General features: G+C 43.2%; 2 protein-coding genes across 2 annotated transcripts in view; both read right to left on the reverse strand.

The window, feature by feature from the left end:
* The window catches only part of TBC1D14 (TBC1 domain family member 14), a gene marked incomplete at both ends in the record, with an annotated part of 65,399 nt that extends 63,174 nt beyond the window's left edge, over positions 1–2,225 (reverse strand). Inside the window, 3 exon segments of the mRNA XM_084266662.1 lie at positions 2,005–2,028; positions 2,031–2,169; positions 2,172–2,225. Of these exon segments, the coding sequence (XP_084122788.1) occupies positions 2,005–2,028; positions 2,031–2,169; positions 2,172–2,225 (217 nt within the window).
* Positions 2,226–10,896: 8,671 nt separating this feature from the next.
* The window catches only part of KIAA0232, a gene marked incomplete at its 5' end in the record, with an annotated part of 45,750 nt that continues 33,584 nt past the window's right edge, over positions 10,897–23,062 (reverse strand). Inside the window, 3 exons of the mRNA XM_084266846.1 lie at positions 10,897–11,508; positions 12,456–12,553; positions 14,744–14,852. Of these exons, the coding sequence (XP_084122972.1) occupies positions 11,329–11,508; positions 12,456–12,553; positions 14,744–14,852 (387 nt within the window). The 3' untranslated portion in view covers positions 10,897–11,328. The remainder of the gene's footprint in view (positions 11,509–12,455; positions 12,554–14,743; positions 14,853–23,062) is intronic.

Consider the following 23,062-nt stretch of genomic DNA (forward strand, 5'->3'; position numbering starts at 1 on the left):
CAGAGGCTCAGAAACTCATTTTCACTTTGCCTATCACTCAACCACACAGAGGGAACAAGTCATACCTGATTATAATTTCCAAGACCTAGCATGAAATCGCTTTTTAACCCATTTAAACATAAAATTTAAAGAAACTTAACAGCAATGCCAAACCATTAGAGAAAAACAGATCAGAGATGCCAACTAAAAATCACATTCTTCCAAGTACGCTGTGATTTGCGGTACAATTCAGGGAACAAACTTTTCTCGAAGGAAGGGTAAAACAGCTACAAAACAGGAATTATATCTTCTTGCCTCCCAGGAATAGGAGGAATGGTTTACATATACTGCTGAGTTCTCAAAGAGCTAACATCTTGATTTTTATCACACCCCTTGTCTCTCTAACACTTAGCTGTCAGTATTACCTTTATTACATTTTGAAGAGCAAGGAATTTTCTCAATTACAAAGTAGTGGGATTTGGGTTTTTTTTTTTTTCCTTCTTAAAGGAAAAGTGCTTTTTAAAAGATGAAGGGCTTACGCTCTCCACACACTTGCCAGTATGTTCGCTGCCTGTACAAAGGCACACGCTGCTGCTACCAAGTGTAACTGCAAGTGACCTCAGTGCCCACAAGCATCAAACCCAGTCGTGTTTATTAAACGTTTCTTGGTTCGGATTGTTTATGCTCAGGATGTAGCAGCCAGAGCTTTGCTGACAGGGAAGAATTCCTGAGGCTACAAAGTCTAACTCTCAACAAAGTGTGAGATAGAGCAATTAAGGCTACATACGCAAGCGCTGCCAAGGCTTTAATGGCAGAAAGAAGCACGGTTTTGTTTTTAATTAGGAATTCTTTTATCTACTTCCCAGCTGTTGCCCTTGACTAAGTGCGAGCTGCACAAATCCGAGCGCAGCACTCGGGAGAGCGATCCTAAGTCAACCATTCACCACTTTCCCACTCTTGTGCTTCGTCAGGCAGGCAGCATCAATGAGTCACAGTGTTCTTTTCAAGCCTGGGCTCCAGCAGCAGTTTACAGGGCTTTTTTTTTCCCCCCTCCCCACACCAATATTGCTGAAAAACCTGAGGCCACGTCAGGCGAGCCAGGGGCCGCGGTGAGAACTTCAGCCGGTGTCAGGTGTATCTGTGGCCTTTGGGAGCTGCCTTGGGGAGAGGGGCAGCGAGAGAGAGGAAAGTTGCTTCTTTTTCGCGGGGTTTCGGGGCTGACCTGACACCGCGAGTTTCCCCTCGTTTAAAAATAAAACAAAACAAGATAAAAATACCCAGAAAAACAAAACAACCAACACAAAAACACACCCACCCACCCCCTCAAAACAACAAGCCCTAACAGCAACGCAACCAACAAACCAGAAAACCACGGCCAATGCGTTTCCCCAAAGCCTGGAGGAAACAACGCTCGCCCTGCTCTGCGGTCTCTGAACTGCTCAGCGAGGACTCCGGCGGCGCCCAGCTGCTCTGCCAACTTTTTCAGGTGGCCGCGGCGGGGCAAAGCGAACAGCCCCCGACCGAGCCGCAGCCCCGGGCCAGCCCCTCAGCGCCCCCGGGGTTAATCCCGCCTGCCCGGCGAGCAGGCGGCGGCGGCCCGGCCCCGGAGCAGCCCGCTCGCCAAGTCCCCCGGGCTCTGCCCCTCACCCCAACAGGTGCTACCGACCGCCCCCCGGCTCCATGCGAGGGCGAGCCCCCGCAGGGCTGCGAGCCGCCGCCCGGCTGGATCTGCCGCCCGAGGAGGAAGAGCCAGGCAGAAAGTTTTGACGCCTCACCAGGGTAGCGCTGCCCTCCGTCGCTCTCCGCATGCTGGGCCATGCCAAACCCGTCCCACAGCCGCGGCGGGACTAGCAGGCGACTGCCGGTTGCGGCGGGCGGTCCATGTCCCTTCTCCGGTCCCCGCGGAGGAGCGGCGAGTTCAGAGGAGATGAGGCAGCGCAGCGCCCGCCAGCCCAGCACCTTCTCGGCACGGCGCAGGGCCTTCCATGGCGCCCGCCCCCGCGGCGGCCCCGGCGCAGTGCACACCTGGCTGCGGGCGCAGCGGCGGGCTCTGCCGGCGGGACAGGTGCTGCGCTCCTCCCGGGACGCTCCAGCCCCCGACGCTCGGCCTCCTCCTCCCGCCTCGCCTCCGCTCCCCCTCCCCAGCGCGGCGTTGAGAAGCGCCGCCCGCCGAGGAAGGAAACGCCTGCGCGGCGGGGGGGGCGGGAGGTGGCCGCTGGGTGCCGGGGCTGCGCGTTGGCAGCCATTTTGAATCGCCTCAGCGCGCCTGAGGCAGGGGCAGCGGCGCGGGAGGGTTGTGCACCCCCAGAGCAGCCGCGGAGGAGGCGGTGGGGTGGCCCGGGCAGGGGAAGGGGTTGGAGAATGGCGGGCTTTAGCTCAGGGCGCTCCTTCAGAGGAGAGGAGAGCTGCTACCGGACCGTTGCAGCCCGTCCTGCGTGCCGCCAGCGCGGGGGTCGAGCTGCGCCGGGACGGCCGGAGCTGCGCTCTGGGGGGCTTTGAGGAAAGGCGGTTTGCCGGGGGACTCCCCTTATATACCTCGCTGACCTTAAGAGGAAAAGGAAACTTGATGTTTTTTGCAAGTTTGGACCGTCTCAGGTCAGGGGCATCACATACAGGTGTATCCGTAGCTCTGCCAACTGACCTGTAACGCCAAAAGCAGAGGCTCTAGGGCGGGAGCTGCTGTTGTGACACGTTTGATCCTCAGCCTCTTCGCCATCCACCTCAGTGCTCCCTTCTGGCCTTCACACATCCCTTCGCCCCCACCCCCTGCAGAGAGTTAGAAGCAAGCAGTCAGTGGCAGGAGCCGAGTTCTCATTTTCTTGCCACCTTTGCAACTCTTGCTTTTTTTTCTGTGCAGGTTGTGTGTTTAGCACACAGGCTCAGGGGTGCTATCTCTAGAACCATAGTAGTAAGAGAAGAGCGTGCCCTCCGTCTTCACTGAGGCCTCACCCACCTTGCACCTCTCCTACCCTGAAGTCAGAAGCGTGAACCCCGCAAATGCAGAACGATCTGAGCTTGTGTTAATGTTCAGTATCAAGAAAAGCAAAGCCATGATTGTTCAAGCTTTGATGTGGGCAAGTTTCATCTGAGTAAATGATGAGAGGATGAGGTAAAACTGTACCGAAGTGCCTGCCACCATGACCCCATTGACACATGCTATGAAGATGACAATTAGGTTGTCATCAAGATTAGAAGTAGGCACTGAAAACTTAGCATGAACCAAAAATTACACCTCTGCAGATACTGATTGGGTCAGAGACTGGTGACTGGCAAAATTCCAGTGCTTTACTCCACTGGATTTCTAAGATGGCTATCAACATAATGAAGATTGGCGCTAATTTCTCCATATCTTTATTTGTAAAACTCTGCTAGTTCTGCAAGACAGCTTGCATATTACTATTAAAAGAAGGTCAGTAAAAGCAACAGTGTTTTGAAGCACTGTAAACTTGTTTATATGCAAGAGACATACTATTTTGGAGCATATGCTGTCATTAACTCCTTTTTTCAGTAAACATTTCCCTTCTGGTGTTGAGAGCATATTGTCATTGTGGCATCATCAAACTTGGGTCAGAGTTGTTAGGTTCCTAGGGTAAATAGCAGAATGGAAATACATACTCAGGAATTCTATATGTCTGCAGAGTCTTCGAATAAAATAATCATACTCTCATCTTCATATTATAGCTAGGCTGAAGAAACTATTAGAAAACTCTGCCACAGGAAATCTCTTGGCAGTAGTAGAGCTAAAAGTTTCAAATCACACAGAGAGTTAGGAGCTTACTGAGTCAGCACTTACTTAAGGATAGAATTTTTCCATAACAATCACATTAGCTTTGAGATGGCATTCCAGGTGATTTATTTTGGGGGATATTTTCCATTTCCAACCCACAGATGGTGGGTTTTTTTGATACCCTCTCACAACAAAATTCTTACTGTTTGTTGCACTGAAGAAAACAGAGTAACTGGGGTCCTCCAGTGAAAAAATGCCAGGGTCAGCCTCCAAATTTACAGAAAACCATAGCCTGGTCACTATGTTAAAAAATATATATATATATATTCTATTGCATGGGAATGGCCCTGTGGAAAAGGGTAAAGAGCATTTCTGGTTGTTTTGAGCTATTAGCAAAAGTTGGCTTTTTGCATTAGGGGTTTGTATCAGTTCTGTTAAAGCCACCTCCATCCGAGACAGCGTAGTGTCTGTCTGCAGGGGTCATGTATTCCTCTGTACTGGTAAAAGCTGAAGGGCTGACGTTAGGGCACTAAGAACAGCTTCATGTGAGTAGCTCTCATGGAAGTGTGGCATGTCCTAATTGTTAAAAGGAAACAGAACAGGTACTACCAGGTATGCAAAGTATAAATGCATAATGAAGTTCAAAGGGGACCTTTAACACCTTGGTTTTGCAGCCCTGAAAAATTTAAAGTCCCTCCACAAGAAATGCCAAGAAATAATTTTATTTTCTTATTTTTTGTTTCTTTTATTTCTTCATTATTTTAATAATGTTGTAGCTAAATCCTCAAAAGCAAGGTGTGAAGTCAGTTGTGCCACTTAGTGTAGTTATCATCAGTACTTCCCCACTGACTGAGAGCTGTGTGACTTTGTAAACTATTCAATTTTGTGAACATTCTTGGGACAAAATCCTGATGTTCACCTAGTAAGCAAAAAAACCCCTGCATATTAAGTGGCCTAATAATTAGTGCTGGAGAATTTAGTTAAATATTTGAGAACATTCAATTCAAAAGCCCTGTCAATCAAACTCAGACTCTGCCAGCAGAATTCGATATGCCACTTTTATTGTTGTTCTGCAAAAAAGCTGGAGAGGTTTGTGCTTTTTCCCTACCCTACATATGGAAAAATTTAGCAAGCAGTGGTCCTTCCTCTGGTCCTTTAGTACAAGGTACAGTTAGAGAAGATAAACACAAGCCTCCCTCATGCTTCTTGCACCTGTAGAGGTGGGAAATCTTTCTCCATCTTTTTTTTTTTTTAAAGTTTCAGCAATTTCACAATTGATTCTTTTTTTTACAACTAGATGGGAACATCTAGATGGAATTTTCATTCATCAGAGGCCAAGTGTGATGCAAGCAGCTCCCACAGACAGCTGCATTCGAATGGGCTGTGCAGCTCCCCATCCACCGTGAGGTCAGTAATTCTGTCATAAACCAGAAGACAGTTCAGTATTTTATTTTTCTCTACTTAGCCAAAGGTTTACACACTGTGAAGATGTAACAGATGCAGATCGCTGAATGCTGCCTGACCAACAGTTCTTACCTCTTCTTCCCCAGCACTGTCATTTCAGGTAGTTTCAGCTCACACAAGCACCAGTGCGAGCGTGCCGAGTGTAGCGAGAGATGGATAATCTCTGTTACCATCCATCATGGCAAGAGACAGGAAAGTTCTTTCTTGAAGGTAAGCATTAGGGATGAGACATCAATTCTGTTTCCTCCTTGCTTTGGAGAATTATTTGTATGGATGGTGAAGTAACTGATGTGTGTTTTATGGCACAGGAAAAGGGAACAATGACTAAATTCAGGTTTCTACTGACTTTTTAGCGATGAGCAGGATGGTTTGATAAAAAATAACAGTACCTCACAAGAAAATGGTAATATTTTTGACAAATGGAGACCACCACGATCTCCTACTTCAAATTCATTAGAAATTAATTCTGTTCTCACAAAATGACTTTCCCTTTTGCACATCCGTGTTTGATAGCAGTCCATTTCCAGCACAGCCACCAGCCTGCACAGGCATTCCTGTGGGCAGCTCTGTGCACCAAAACATCTCAGTGGCCTTGGGATGAATCAGCAACAGCTGGAGAGCGTGCCAATTCATCCTCCTAAAAGGCTGCCTCCTCCCTCAGGAACTTAAACCTGATAAAGGATGAGGTGATAACGGATGAGGAAAATAAAGTGAGATCTCGAGCCACCATTACTGTTAACACCTTTCTGTTACCACTGAGGAAGGATTGACTTACATGGTTTAAAGTTTCCTTCCATGAGACAGCAAGGAAATGAAGAGCAGGAAAGGCAGGGAGGACAGTGTCTTTCCAGCATGTTTAAATTCGTATCATTGAAACATGGTGCATGTGACTGGAGTGTTTCTATCGCTGTCTACAAGCTGTTCAGGAAAGACAAAATGAGTAATAAGGTGTGAAGAAACAAGACTATGCAAACTAAAAATACTGCTGCTTGTATTAATATCTCAGAATTGCAGGATCTTAAGTGGTCATAAATAACTGCTAGCAAACCCTCCACGGTACTTCCAGTACAGATCTTAACTCATCACTAAATCACCCCAGAAAATGAAACAAGGCTTTTATTACGCACAGCTGCATACCGAAAAGTTGGGATGCTATAGCAGATTTATTCCCTTAAGCAAGCAGAGTTTAAATTACATTTCCAAAAGCAAATAGATTAAATCTTCAACATAAAAGGCATTGCACCCATGTGCAATGTTCTATTGGAACTTGTTAGGGAGAAAAAGAAGTGCAGAAGACAGATCCAATAAATGGCTCTGTAGATCTGCAGTGCCTCGAAGAATTTAGTATTTTTGTATTGGATTATAGGAAAAATGGTGGAAAAAAATACTTTAAAAGCATGAATGACAGTTGAGACTTCTTGAAGAAGGCTTGTCAGATAAGGGTTCCAGAGTCCAAGAAAACTCCCATCTCGAAGTGAGGACAATTAAAAGCCAAACATCAGTACAAAAACTACAAGTTTTGAGATGGTAAAAAGAAAAAATAAAAGGGGGGAAATATCCTACCAAAAGGATATTAAGAACAAAGTGCATGCCAGCACTCCTCAACATTCATTACTGCATGAATAAAGTAACCATGCAAAAATGAAAACCCAATTTACGTCCCGTATCTGGAGGGGATCAGGGTGGCCCACCACAGCAGGCAGGGAATAATGAGGCAAATTACTCTTTGGACAACGGGCTTAAACCACACACGATACAGGAAAAATTGCACAAATCTACTGTCCCAGAGGCAATCTAATCATGCTTTTTTCTCTGCAAACCAGGAATCAATTTAATAGCCCTTCTGGATATAAGCTCTTCCTGTATAGAAAAAAAGATTCAGAGAAATCTGGAGACTGGTTAGTTCCTTGGTTTTCCCTGAGACAGGATGGATGTATAAATATTCACATCATTTCTGAGCCATTTGTCTAATCTGTTCCTAAAAATCTGTAATGATGCAAGTGGCACCCCTCTTTTAGGCAGTCTAGTGCTCACGTATTTACATTCCGTACTGCTACCATACTGTTGTGCCATTTGCTTGGGCATTTCCCTGCTATGAACAAAGAAAGCACTGAAATGAGGATGAAAATATGCTCACCTGTCTTTTTTAACAGAGTCAATCGTTTGGATTGATTTTAGTAGAAATGCAAGAACTTGAGACTTGTCAGTTCTGCAATACAAGGAGAGCTGCTACATCTCCATTGCTTGTAGTGAGGAAAATAAGGTCTACACAGAAAAAAATGGGCAATTGAGCCTTCTTCATTAACCATTTCTAAAATCTTTTCTGAGAAAAGCAGTTGTAGCAGTAGCACATATGATACTGTGCGACCATATAGCTGTCACCATTGTTAATAGAAGTGACCCTGCCTTGTAGTGACAGGGGGACTTACTGCTGCTTTTGAACCTCCTCCTGTTCTTGGATTAACTGGTTACTGCAGTTGCAAATACAAGAGAGTAACCAACACTGCTCTGCCAGAAGCACTTACCCGACAGGAAGGCTGTCAGGTAGGAGAAGGGAGCACACACAGCACCTCAGGTCAGTCTCTGACACACCTTTATAGGTGAAGCTGTGCACAACAGTGACGTGGGGCAGGGAAACCAGCATCCTGCTGCAGTCACTTTTTCTCAGCAGCACGCTGAGCCACTGCCAGCTTTATATGTCCCTGTAATCCCATTCCAGGCATACTGGAGCACAGAGGTAGCTCATAACGTTTATAATACATTTTGGGAGTCACTTGAATGCAGGAAAAAGGATCTTACTATAGAAAGCAAAACCATGTCAGTTGAGTTTCATTTGTACCAGACCTCTGAAGCCTTGTTGGGACTAGTTTCACAAGTCATGAAATAGAATGATGGGAGATGTGAAAGGTAGATGACAAATTCATTGGGGATGATATTTAACATGCTGGTCCTGGTAGGAGAAGAATGAGTTGCTCTGAAGGAATCCCAGGAAGGCTGGCTCTCCACATGTTTTCCCTGCAGCCAGCACTCCCATGAAGTCATTCATCGTCTGACATGCATTTAAAGCCTGCCCTACTACTGACAGACACAATTGCTGCCAAGGACTATGCAGTGGAGTTTGGATGACTTAGCATTGTTTACACTGAAAACTAATTCTTCAGGATATGTGGAGTTAATAATTCACATACAGCAAGTGAAAAGCTGGGCTGACCAAAATTAATTCTTTCATCAAGCATCTTCTATAAATACAACGAAAATACACTCCTGCTGTTTTAAAGAGATAGTCAAAGTTTTGATTGCAAAGGTTAAATGCATGCTAGAAGCAAATGGACAAAACATTCACCCAAGGACCTTACAGAACAACCTTTTCCCATTATTCCCCAAGTGTGCATTTATGTGTTTTCATTGTACTTGCTTATTACGTTTCCTTGTCTGTTTTGTTGGGGATTTTTTTAAGGACCATACACAGTGTATTTAATTTTCCTGCATTGTACTGAAAAAGAATAAAAAACCCCACTGATGATGCAATGAAGATTCCAGGAATGAAAAGGACTCCCCCAAACTAGATACCCTCCTGCTCTGTCTCCAGAACTGTACCCCAGTTATAAACGCTGGGCAAAGGAAATGAACACACAGTCACGCCATCCACTTGTCCTTTTATATTTTTATTCGGTGTTAAGTAACTCCACAAGAAAAACAAAATCAGTTACTCTGGTGTACGTGAAATCAGAACAATACAACCACTTGAAGCAAAAAGTAGAAACAAATTTCAGCCCAGGAATGGAAAACTGATACTTCAGTGCTATGGATATGCAATGCGCTTCATACCACAGTGCGGTTCAGCGTATGCCAACCTTTAATGCTTTTGTTGTTGTTGGTTTTGTTGTTGTTGTTGTTGTTGTTGTGTGTGTTTCTATCCATACAGAAAAACTAAAAACCACACTTCAACTCTCACTGAAAGCTTTAGAGCTTTAGCCATTAAACTATGAAAACAAGTAAAGACAATTTGTTATTGCCCAAGCTCAATAAACGGTTTTATTTACCCCAAAGGTGCTGGAATTATTACATGCCACAATGTAACTATGAGCAACACCTTTGTTATTTTTGAGCCCTTTCTTACCCAAGAAGCAGCTCTAGCCAAAATTAACTGAGCTGAAGTTTGTGTTTGAAATATGTCCATTTGGTCATTTCTTGTTCTCAAATAAGTTCTATTCCATTCTTCATTGTAGTGACTTGAAGAATTTGTGTCTAAAGTTCTTTTTTATTTTCATGTTACAGTTAACTAGTTCTCAGTGCAGGTGCTAAACAACCTCTCAAGGAAGCTCCAGAAGAAAGTAAAATATATAAAAACCTATCCAAAGTCTGCAAATAAATTAAGAAAAGAAACTGTAAAGTGTCAAAAGATTTGTTGTATGAATACAAACCCTAAAACATAGTCAAAGAGGAGGACCAAAAGGAAGTCCCCAGGTAAGGACAAACCAAGCCAATTTTAGGTAAGGATCTCAACGAAAGCATTGCCCAAAGAACGGCGTGGTTTTCCAACCACCTATTTCAATCCTTACATTATCAATTGAATCAAGGCAACAAAACCCAGTTACTCAGAAAACCTCTCTAGCACAGAACATATTTCAAAGGCAGTTCAGCTCACATCTCAAACAGCTATAGTTCTCGTGAGGTTTATTGCCTGTCAAAATTAATGGTTAAGCTTTTCAAGTCAGTATTGGACTTTTCTGCACTTCCTGATGTTACAGACATGCTGCTATTGTATAGACTAGTTAGTTGTTGTTGTTGTTTTTTTAAACTATGAGTTGGTAAAAACTTAAGAATGTTTAGTTTTGCAAATATTGCTCCTCCTGGCTTATACATTTTGCATAATGTGTTAAAAGCACAAGGAGTTGATAGTCTTGTACAGATGCAACTTGACAAATGTATCGACTTTCTAAGTTAACAAAAGAAAATTGAAAAAGCAAGTCACATAAAGCAACAATCACTACTGCAATCACACATGTATGTCCTAAGTCATCACCTTCCCTACCCCCACCCACCGCACACGTAACTTGCCCCACACATTCTCTCAGAAACACAAGATGAACTACAAGGTTTACTAAATTACAGCCACAACAGCAGCTAACTGCAGCAGCCACAGGATTTCTTTCAAGTGAAGCACTGACCCCTTTGCATTTAAAACATTGAACACTCTGAGCATTTTAGTTTCAGTCATTCAGGCTCAAGTTCAGTACAGGATGCTTTTGCAGGTTACATGAATGCCATCATCTGCAACAAGACAACGTTCTCATTACTCGTTACAAAATGCACAACGATCCACACATCACCCCAGTGGTTTACGATTTTTGGTGTAACTTTTTCAACTTCTGTCCCACATTGGCAAGTTGCTAAAAAGGACAAAAAAAAAAAAAAAAGAAAGAAAAAAAGGAAAAAAAAACCCAACCAACCCCACATTGCCTCCATACCTACAAAGAATCCTTGGCTTCTCCAGTTAGCAAAAATACAAACCATGGTATCCTCGGTGTTGGTTTGTGGGAGGGGGGAATCATAGGATAGAAAACACAGTTTCTGTAAGTCTCTAAAGCACAACCCTGTTGTTCCTACTTCAAAGTTATGAGATTTACTGAATGAAGACTGGACAAGTCATTCATGCTTTTTCTCCTGCATTCAGAAAGGCACTGATAGATTACAGTGTTAAGTATTTATCTCCCAGTTCTTAAAGAACAAAGCCTAATGTGCAGAAAGCTGAAGTCTCTGAATAGCAGAAGTAGTTGTAGACACTGCGATGCTAAGAAGATAGTAATAGTGGTAGGGCTACAGTTACGAATGAAAATAACTGCAATTAAGATGCAAAAAAGCAGTGGTACTACTAAGACAAGCACATGCACATCCATTCTTGATTTGACAACACAATCTAGTCTAGTTCAAATAGCCAAGAATTTAATAGGGTTTTTTTGGGAAAAAAAAAATAATCCTCAACAGGACAGCTGTGTCCTCATCTATAAAATAAGCAAGAAGAGAAAGATAAATACACATCTGAATCCATTAACTGAAGAGGAAACTCAAGTTGTTGTTTTAGAGCTACAGACCCTCAAGAAGGATAGTTTTCCATCTCATGTTACTTTTAAAGCATCTGTTCTACTCTGCAGTTTTTATAGTTGAGTTCGAGAAAAAAGCTCCTCCTCACACGGATCAGCCCATTCACTTCCACCTTCTGAAGCTGTCTCTTCAGAGCTGGAGCTATCACTGGAGTAGATCTTCTTCCTGAAGCCATTTGGTTTTGCCTCAGCATTTATATCATCTGCACATCTTGCTTCATAAACAGAAGAAACCTAAGGATTTAAACTGACAGTGTTGATGGGGAACAATAAAGAACAAGCTTGCTTTTCTTCTGAGCTGGGCGGTTATACACTTTTGTAGTTGTTCAAGAGAGATGTCATGATTACAGGGCAAGTCCTCCACTTTCCTGACTAGACTCCACCATGTAGAAAGGACTGCAGAACAGCAGGGAAAAAAGGTGGGGCCTTTATTTATATTTTTTTCCTATACCTTCGGTTTAGGATTTGCACAAAACAGCAAGAGAATCAAAAATGAACTCAGTTAGAATGCATCCTTATCACAGGTCACGTTAGAAATGACTGCAAAAAGTTATCTCCAAGTAGTTAAGTATTAAACATCAACAAAACACAGCACAGGTCTGACGAAACTGAATTAAAACCACTGTATTTTCAGCTGAATCAGTAAAGCTATGGCAAGCACGTCAGCAGTGTAAATCTAATGCCATCATCACCATAAAGCTTAAAAGTGTAGCAGTAAAGGCATGTATACACAAGGAGTCTTCCTACAGCAAAAAATCCCAGGTTTTGTTTGGAATTCAGCATACATCATGCTTATACCTTCAGTTACCAGTCCCTCCTGCCTCCACAGCACACACCAGCCCACCCCACACCTGCTGGAATTAGAAGCTGAGGAAACCACAACTCAAGGTTTAACACACACGACAAGCAAAAGCCAAGTGTTCCCAGAGGAAATTGAGTTTGCTTAGCTGCTAGTAGTACCAGGGCTGTACTGCCCCGAGTACAACACCCAGGAGTTTTCAAAAGAATGCTCCAGACACACAGGAGATTTAAAAAGAAAGCAAGGAAAGAAAAGCTTATGGTTTTCATAGGAATTTCATTTGAGCCCAGCCTGGAAACCGTGATGAAAGGAAAGATGTGGCAGCACACCCTTTAAGATAAACAGGAAAACCCCTCCTCCCCCAAACCAATGGCACACTTACCATATTAAAATCTAAAAGATGTTCATCATCATTGGATATTTCCTTTACATCTGCAAATTCTCCTACACCATTCTCTCCCTTGGCATTTGTGTAACACTCTTACATTGTGTTTGTGGGGGTGTTTCAGAGGAAAAAGGAAGAAAAAAAAACAGAATGGAGGAACACTGTTATTTACATTTAGCCAAAATGAAAGACTCTAGAGAAGTATGCTCGAGTTTCACACACTAAGCCTGTGCTGGGATGGGTGGTTTTTTTTAGTTTGACATCTGAGTTTTAGTTTGAGAAACATAATACCTTAAGGAAGCTTTATCAAATCTTACCTGGATAGCCAAATAATAAAAAAAAAGCAGCTAATTAGTTAATGAAAACTTCTAAAATAGTACTGTAGAAAGAGCAAGAATTACTTTTTTATTACAAATGGTTCAGAACATTTTTCAGCTCTGATACTGCAAAGTGGTTTAAGGTTGTTCCTATGTCTGTTCCCATACAGAACACACTGCAACAGGATGCTGACCGAAGCTCACAACCAAAGACAGGGTAGGGTGACATGACTGGCTGTGCTTTCTACTCACCAGAGTAAGCTTCCAAGCAGACTGGCAGCACCTACCACACCAATAAACATGGATCACACACATCAATACCCACATATAAAAACACCCACGCAGAAAACTGGGTGCAGCTAAAGATTAGCTGAAGAATACCATTAGCTCTGAGGATAAAGCTCTAATTTTGTTAAACTTAATCTAAAAGAGGTAATACTGGAACTATTCTAGTCCACAGAAATTCTGCCACCGTATTAAGCAGGTTCTGGACTCCGTAGTGTTTTCTCCTGAGTATTCTGTGCTGCTCTGGTGAAGGAAGGTGGTGGAACGCCGAGGCTGTTACGGGGTTCACCAGCAGGCGTCACCAAAAAGATGTCACAACTCGCCAACTCGAGGGTTACCCTGTAAAATCCCTGCTCGAGAGGCAGAGTCGCTGCGTTTGCTGGTCACCAGCAATACCTCAGCCACCACCGCTGCGGGGGATGGAACACTTTACAAAACCACACTAAATATCTCTACTTTGTAAATCCTGAGGGTTTTTTTTTCTATTACAGGAGGGTTCTGTGACCAGCCCAGGAGGCAAATCAAAATCCTGCAGGCACTGTGCAAGCACGTTCCTATAGTTGGGAATGAAGTCGTACTGAAAGTTACCCCAACTGTCCTAAACACCAAAGTACAGGCATAAAGCTCACCAACCTGGCCTTGAACACCTCCCCGTCCCTGGAGGTGTTCAAGGCCAGGTTGGATGGGGCCCTGGGCAGCCTTGTGTAGCTCCAGGCCTGGAGGTTGGTGTCCCTGCTTGTGGCAGGGGGGTTGGAGCTCTATGATCCTTGGGGTCCCTTCCAACCCAGACCAGTCTATGATTCTATTCTATGATTCTATGATTCAAGTATGCTGCTTAGTCGGTTGCACTTCAAGGTGCACTCCGAGAATAGCTCAGTAATAATTACCCACTAATCTTCTTCCAGATGATTAAGGAACTCTAATCAAAAGTTTTATCTCTGATCTAGCACCACATAGCCCATCAGTTCAATATACAGAAAGTTCCAATTTACCTTCTTGCCTTCTCCCTAGAAAAGGTAAATGGGGAGTGGGGGGAGGAGGAAGCAAAGGAAAAGAAGATGGGTTGTTGCCTGTCCACTGATAACCTGGGCTTGAGGCAGCTGTCAGACACTACGAATTCTTAGGAGGCCACAGAGCGCTGGAAGCACAAAGCACACCTGCTCCTTCCACCTGTGAGCAGCCTGCCTACCCAGCCTGGACTTAGCTCTGTGGGGGACAGGAAAATTCCCAGACTGTCACTGCAAAAGGGGTGGCCAAGATGCAATCCCTCTCCTTCCCAGCTTGAGAGAAATTCCACCCACTCACCGAACAGTTGGGCTGTTATTTACACAAACCCATACAGGTAATTCTCATGTTTTCACATTCTTATAAAATTAACTACCTAATGAGTATGATGTAAATGTAATAAAGTATTTTCAGAGTCAGAGATTAACACTCTATTTACTGAATTCCAGGAATTAAGCAAGTTTCTATAAATATTAAGACCATTTTAAAAGCACTTTCATTTACAAACTATTTAGAGGCATGTAATTGCAACTGAAGCATCCCAATTCTCTCTCAGACAGCAGGCTTTATGATGGAAGTTTACTGGTTTGCTGTGTTTAAATACGGATGGTAAGAAAGAGCATTTCATTCTAACACAGGTGCAACAGCAAGTTAGTTCAAACAGGCTTAGCCTCTTACCTTCACACTGTGATGCAGGAAAAAGGGGAGAATAGAGCGCCTTTTCCCACCAGCACTGCTTTTCCTGGCTGCCACTCATTCTCTGCAGATTAGTATTCAATATGGGAAAGTGTTTAGACAATAATCACACTTCATTATGCCATCAATAATATACTTACACGTAAAGGAGGAAACTCTGGTATTAGAACCCATTTGCTAGGGTTTATAGGTCACACTGTTCAATTTCTAATAGCAAAGGGAAAGGACTGTCAAACTACAATAGAACATCCATTATGTGAACTCTTGTACTCAGTATGAACTCCACACAGGGGCTCATACGTTGCTGATACAGTTACAAATCCCAGCCCTGGGCTGTATAATCCAAGCACAACACCAGAGAGAACAGATCACTACCCGAGAGATGAAAATACAACCAAGCAACATCAGTCAACAAGACAAATAGTTCAGTGTAAAACAAAGCAGAAAAGAAAGCAAACAAAACCCATAAAAATTAATGTTTAAAGTCTGGCAGAGTGAATTACCATCAATGGGATAAGAGAGGATTAAACTAGAGTATTAACGTATCAACACGATGAAAAACTGGGAATGATTAATAATTTGTGTTTATGCTAAAAATCATCTCAATCTACTTGATGAAAGTTAATACACACACCCCCATCCCACCAACCCCCACAGCTCCCCTCCAATTTTAATGCTCATTTAAATTTACCAGATCCCTTTCCTTGTAAAATTAATGGACACAGGTAGAATGCTGAAGGCTTGTCACAACAGACATGCCTCCAGTTTTATGACCCCATCAGTGGTAAACCCAGCCGACGCCAGCTTCTAACAGCCCCTATAAATATGAGGCAGAATGACTCAAAACCAAACTATAAGGCAGCCAGCTACTAAAAACCATGAACAAATGAGTGTTAAGGTTGAGTTTCTATCCATCTTCCTCCTCTGTAAACCTGAGAACGTTCACACATGGAAAATTATCGAGCCTCCTTCTGTTCCCATTTTGTAGGTCTACAATCCTGGATCATCTAAAACCTAAACTTAACAGTGTTACCAATGCTTATCACTTAATAAAGAGAAATCCCTCTCAAACCAACACAGCAGCTCAAGAGTGCTGTATTCAGAAGCATCTGCCAGATTTAACTTTTCCCCCCACCAAGTTCTGCTGCCATGAATACTGAAATTCCCCATGCTGGTTTCCTCTCGTAACAAGACCAGGCTTTTTGGAGCCACCCTTCAAACGTTAAAGCTCCAACTCCAGGAAAAAGAGCTCTCAGAAAGTTAAATCATAGTTTAAAAAAAAAAAAAACAAAACAAAACCAACCAAAACCCAGCAAAAACACAGCGAGAGAAGGAGGAAAAATCCCAACCCTGCAGGTGTCGGAAGCAGGTCTCCATGAGAGACAGGAGCATTGTCAAATAGATTCACTCCTGGAAGCCTTGTTCTGCTGCTGACTGCAGATAGAGGTATCTGAACTCCCCAGGCACAATGCTTTAGTAACTTCAAAGTTCCCCATGTTGCTCTCGGATCTGCACTCCTGCTAAGCTGGATGGAGCACAGCACATCACAGAGCAAAGCCAGCTGGGGGCTGGCAGGGTGTAACAAGCCATCAGAGCCTGTATCTGCTTCAGGATGGCTCAGTGGCTGAATCAGTGCTGACTTCAGGCTGCCTCAGCTCCCGTATCCTTCCATTACTGCCTGGATACCAGAAGAGTCAAAGTAAGCCAGGCACATCTCCTGGCTGAATGAAGAGGCTGCCCAGGAAGACTTAGTTTGGAGCTCACACCTGGCCCCCTTTGCCCCCATGCTGACCCCCCTGGAATGACTTGTGTTCATTGCTAAGCCAGCGTTAAGGGCAGATGCATAAAGCAACAGGGTGGGCACAAAAAGACCCACTATCCCTACAAGAGCCATTTGGGGGGTTTGTGTGGTATTTAGTAAATACAAAACACCAACTCCAGAATGGTGCTGGGACTCTACCTTCCTTTGGTGGCATTCTTCCCTTTTTACAACAGCATTTCCCATTTATGCCGCCTCCTTCTCTCTCACACATAGTCACACACAGTTCCAGTTCTATTTGAAAAGTTCCACTGGATTTTCTAGCTACCCACCCAAATAGCTGTTACTCTCAGTAGAATCAGAAATTGCCAAGTAGTAAGCCTGTCCTCTCTGAAGTTTTTCATATTTATTTGACTTCATTCTTAAGCAGAACCCTACTGCAACAGGAGAAGACTGGTGGGTTTCTGTCCTTGTTCTACAGCAAGGCAGATGGGAACTGAGGCTTCTCTCTGAGCTTCTGGCTGAGGACACCAAAAATCACTTGAGGACTTGAGCATTCACAAGCACAAACACTGCTGCAATGTTAGCAGTTATATCAGACGCTCCTGCTCCAAGTCCTGGCTGATTTCAACCACAATTGTCTGTGAATTTTCAGTAGATTTGGGACAGAAGAAACCAAAACTCCAATTCTGTTTCTGTCCCCGTCAGCTCTTCTATACTGAGGGTTAAGCCAACTTTAAACAGCATTTGTATATCTGTGACTGGTGTCTAGATCACATTTGTTCTTCCCAACATCATTTTATATCCTTTATTTCTCAAATGAACCTTCCTAAGAACCTCATACAACAGCAGGGCTGTCCACCGAGGACTTTCAGCCAAAACTTCAACTGAAACCTCTGGCATACAAAAGAGCACCCATTCCTTACAAATATCAGTGCAAAAAAACTTTCTAAAGGAATAAAAGCACTAATGTTTAAGTAAAAAGGAAAATAAAAATATCAAGCACTGCTTCAAAGATCAAATTACAGTGCACACAACTCTACCTGGAGTAAAGCAGCAATTCAAGGAGAGGATTTTGTGACCTTAAGTGGATAATGTCCACTTTAAACAGTGTATTTGATCTCCAGCATCACCATGGAAAAGCAATTCAGTGTTATAAGGTTAAAACTGAATAAAGGGGAAAACAGGCAGAGAAATGGAATATAGCTTCCTGCACCATGAATGCCATTTCCTACAGCTGATGAGATTTTTCCTCACCCTCTTCCACTCACAGAGATATCTGAAATAAAGCAGTCAAGGAAGATTACTGTCTTAGTCAAGGACACAGCTACCTGAGTTGGGACCAGACCTGTATGAAAGCAGAATTGAAGACAAATAGACCCATTCATATGATAAAATGAGAAAGCTGTCACACCTGCAATATGAGGTTTTATTGCCCAAATGATAAATGCACAGACAGAAAAGCTAAGGATGAAAAGGCAAGAAAAATTCAGAGGTGGTGGGGTTCCTCAAGCAAGATCTATGCAAAGATACATCTGGCTCAAGAAACTAGTCACAAATGAATAACAGGAGCTGAGCCTAGACTTTATATTCTTAAACCTTATTTGGCAGCCACCTAAATTCTCAAAATTCACTGAAAATATGTGTAAGGGACCTTGTGAGATCATCCAGTCTCTACCGTTGCACAAAGCTGGCATCACCTTCAATGCACTATTCCTACACTCTGAATCTCTCCAAGACAGACTTTCCTCTGCCTCCCTAGAAATACCTGAGCCTTACAGTAAGCTCATCTTCTGGTTAGAATTCTTTTTCTTCTATTTTTTCCCTTGCTGTGATTTAAGGTCATCACATCCCCTTCCTCCGTACACACAAAGAGCCTATGGGACAACCTGTAACGACAAACATGGCTTCTGCAAAACTGCAGGGCTCTTCTTCAAAAGCTGCATGAGGGGTTTTGTTTGGGATTTATTGGGGGTTTTTGATACATCCTGAGTCCCTTTATTGTTTCCAGAAGCAGTGATCTTTGTGTTGCTCTCCTCAGGACATCCTTCTTGATACAAGGTAATGGGAGCTGAGCCCAGTACTCCTCTCACAGGAGGGCCCTTCCTGTTTATACATCACAGTGCCGTCTTTGCTGATTTATGCTCAGCTTATGATCTACTTGAGGATGCTTTTCTGTTTCTCATCACCTTCCTGCCTGTCACTCCTCACACTGTGTTTGTGAAGAGGGTTATTATTTTCATACAAGTTTGTGTCTGGCCTCGCTGGATTGCATTTTATTCTTCAGACCATTTCTCCAATTCAGCAACACGTTTTACAAGCTTCTTAGTTCTGCCTCCCAGAAATATCTCTCCGTTGTTTTTTGTTTCTGATTTATCACAGAACGATACGTTTGGAAGGGACTTCAAAGATCATCCAGTCCCACCCCTCTATTATGGGAAGGGACACCCTCCACTAGCTCACGTTGCCCAAAGCCCCACCCAACCTGGGCTTGAACACTGCCAGGGAGGGGGCAGCCACAGTTGCTCTGGGCAGCCTGTGCCAGGGCTACACCACCCTCACAAGGAAGGATTTCTTTTTAAAAGGTAAACTACATCTGCCCTCTTTCAGTTTAAACCCATTACCCCTTGTCCTAGCACTACACACCCTTTAAAAAGTCCCTCTCCAGTTTTCAAAGCTGGCCACACCAAATCTTTATTTTACTGGCTTACTTTAAAAATAATGAGGAAAAAAGACTCAGAAATATACTGCCATCATGGATACCCATCTTTTTAAGGTCCCTTTCATCCTTTAAAATCTCAGCAAATTAATGTCTACTAACTGGAAAGTTAAGAGCTCAGTCTTTGCAGGTGTTTTCATTACCTGCCATGATCAGCACATACCAAGATCCCTCTGGACCAATCCTCTCTGATAGTCCTGACATTTCTCTCTTTTACCATGAAGTCCTTTCCTTTGTATATGGAATGACTCCAACTGCTCCTGAATGTTTCTCCCACTTGATTTTCCTGGTATTAAAGCATAAAGCTGACCTCTCTGAACTTTGTCTCCCTCTTGTCACCACCTGGGTTTATGGCAGGTTACCTCCTACACTACTGACCTCAGAACCAATGCACACAAGGCAGCCCTCCCCCTTCCCCAAAGGAATGGCACACTTACACTGCATCACTCCAGCCACACAACACACCTCATCAAATCTAACTGGCCATTCAGTCATGAGGTCCAGGAAAATTCCCTCATCCCCAACTACACTGTCCTTGGCACGTTCAGACCTCAAAGGCTTAGTACCAATCCCCACAAAGCCCCTGAGTTGGTATGTGTGCTGAGGGTTCAACAGTGTAAGCATTTAGAGCACACCTACTAGCTCAGAGCCCACATAATACTTGTTGATAAGAGATTCAGTGCTGAGATACTCAGAGACCAGGCTGTGCACTTACCCACGACTCCATCACTATATTGAAAGAGCATTTATTTGGAAGAAAAAGGCCCATACTTCATCAGGCCTGTGACGGTTTTTACTGCTGCTGTTTGGGAAGGGTTGGTTGGGGTTTTTAGAGGATTTCTCTTCTTTTTTTCATCTCATGACTAGTTATATAATTATCACTCTTGAAAACATTCTCCAGGAGCTATCAGCAAATTCCTTCTGCAACTATACTACAAGTCTAAAAGTGCTCTAATATGGAAGGTAAGGGGGAAGAAACTGAATCAGGTTCTCCTAGTTTTCTCAGTAGGAGGTATTCCAAGATACATGTTTGCACAGCATGTACATAATTTAAGTTTATGTGATGTCAACCAGAGAGTTCACTCTTCCACTGCAATCTACATCTGTGTTTTCACACCCATGATTTATGCAAAAATACTGTTGGTCCCTCAGAACACAACTCAAATTTTATGTCAGGTAACAGTGAGTTACAACAATAACTTACTTTTTTATTATAACTCAGCAGAAGGAAGCACTGACACTTCATTTTGAAAACCCCAGCCATTTACAAGCACTGAGCTGTACTAATCAGTTAATTCCACAGCCTCTGCTCAAGTTTAAACTCTTTTACCCAAGCAAGTGTGTGTGGGATGTCCAGGAAGAATGCTTCTCCTAAATCATTCTAATCCTAAATCTTTTAGATTTATTTTAATGCTTCTGAAATAAATAATATCACTATTAAAAAGAAAAACGTTCTCATACAGAAGACACACTTTCATGACATTTGCACCCTTCCTGCATGCACTATAGTCATTATCTTTAGCAATTAAAGCTTATTTCATAACCAAACTATTAAAATTGTTCGAATGCTTAAAAAAAAATCCATGTCTTTTACAGATAGACTTAATTACAATTATCACTTTGGATAAACATTCTCCAGACAAAAAGCCAATTACCTTCAGATGCACACTCCAGGGCCTTAGACAAGCCCAGAGGGTGCAGATGTCCTCTTCAGCTGTGCTAGATACAGGAGGGATAGTCAACCAGTGTTTCTGAGTTTAGGTTGCAATCAGGCTCCTCAAGCTCCCTAGGAAGAGCTTAACTGCAAACCCAACTGGAGTCCAGACTGCCAAGATAGCTGTTGGCCCTTTGTACTTCTTAGTGGCTTATAATTGTGAAGCTGTGAAAATGCCTACAAAAACATGCAACCTGAGCACAGGAAGGGGTCAGTTTTCCTCTTGCATTAAGGAACTTAAAGAAAATAAAATACCAGAACTTTCTGAGCACTCTTCAGTGCCACAGGGTTTTTTTTCAAGCTACCATGAACTGTGCAACCACTGTAAACTTATTATTCCAGACACTGATTACTTTGCTTCAACCACTTAACCATTTAAGAAAGATGAGAATAAGCATCCTCATGGAGCACTAAGCATCCAGAAAGGAGATCTAAAAGGGCTGGAAGGACCTTTGGACCCTTGTTGTCAAAAATAACTGTATTACACCATTTGTTGAATCATGATGTCCTACTGTGTGATGAACTGTGACTCTGCTTACTCCTTGTATAATGTAATTCCAGAATCTGTCCTGACCTACAGTCTAAGTTTATAATTTTATGGTTTTTTGTTTCCTCTTTTTGCAAGGCCTGGCACAAACCCAGCAACTTCCCAGACTCCAGAAAAGATTCTGAGCCACTTCACTGTTGGTAACTTAACAGAACAGGAGGAACCAAGATGCCTAGAAGGGGCCTGGAAAAAAGTCACAGATTTGACTGTCTTGGGCAAGCCAGAGGCATCAACTTACTGACATTGGGAAAAAAAGCTGCAAAAGCAATTAACTTAAAGGAGGATGAGAGGATGAACAAAAGGGGGAGAAGGAAAGTAAGGAAACTCTGCTTTTGTTCAACCAGAGGTTAGCTTTAGTTCGAGCAAGAAAGCAGTTACCTTTCCCACACATGAATTAGTGTTTCAGACCTGTAACTGAGGAGCAACAATCACACAGCATCAGCTGGGTGCAACTCTTCAGCTGAAAATGAAAAAATTCCCTCCTAATGGAGATACCAGAACTGATCAGTATGTCAAAGAGGAGACTGAAGAGGAAAGGAAAACATAAGATGGAACTTGTAACCATCCAGAAGACATCTCTGGGCCTGCCATGGCCACCCTCTCAACAAGGAAATGTTGCCTTGAGTCCACTCTGAACCTCCCTGGGTGCAGCTTTGAACCACTCCCACGTGTCCGTCGCTGGGTACCAGGGAGAGAGCTCAGCACCTCCCTCTCCACTTCCCTCCTCAGGAAGCTGCAGAGAGCCATGAGGTTGTCCCTCAGCCTCCCCCAGACTAGACAACCTCCTCAGAGGACATCCCTTCTAGCACTTTCACCAGTGGTGTTGCCCTCCTCTCGATGCATTCAAGGACCTCATTTTGCTGGTCAGATATTTCTACTAAAGAGCAGAGGGAGCTCATAGCAAGAACTTGGATATTTTTGCTTCTGAACATTACTTAAGGTATGGCTACAAAGACCTGAAAGACACCTCTGAGCTTAGCTCATAGTTATAGTTAGGCCTCCTGACAGTGCTGTGGTAGGGATGGATATTTTGTACCCATGTTTTATTCCTTTTTCTGTCAACCCTGACATAACACTTTCACTTCCAGGCATTAAGCCTTTCTACAAACCTTCCTTTCCTGAAGTTTATATCCAATAAATCAACTCCAAATTCGTCCACTTGGAAGTTACTGCAACAAACATTGCAAAGGCTGACTTCAGATCTTCCTCTTCAAAATTTTAAAATAAGTCTGAATCAAAATCATGAATGTCTCATTACTCAAACTTTATGCACATTTTAACATTTTCTACGTAAATCAGATAAGCTAGAAACCTAAGTAGACCAATTTAAAGTCACATGAGTGTACACATGCATATATTTCTAAAGGTATGCAAGATGACACCGTAATGCCAGAAGGTGGCTGGTTTTTCACAGAATCACAGAATGACTGATGTTCAAAGGGAATTCTGGAGGTCATCACGTCAAACTCTCAAGCTGGGCTGCCTACAGCCCAGGACCACATCCAGATGTCTTTTGAAGATCTCCAAGGATGGAGCCTGTAGTCTTCCTGGACCACCTGTGC

Source organism: Gallinula chloropus, assembly GCF_964237585.1.
Source record: "Gallinula chloropus genome assembly, chromosome: 7".
Taxonomy (NCBI): Eukaryota; Metazoa; Chordata; class Aves; order Gruiformes; family Rallidae; genus Gallinula; species Gallinula chloropus.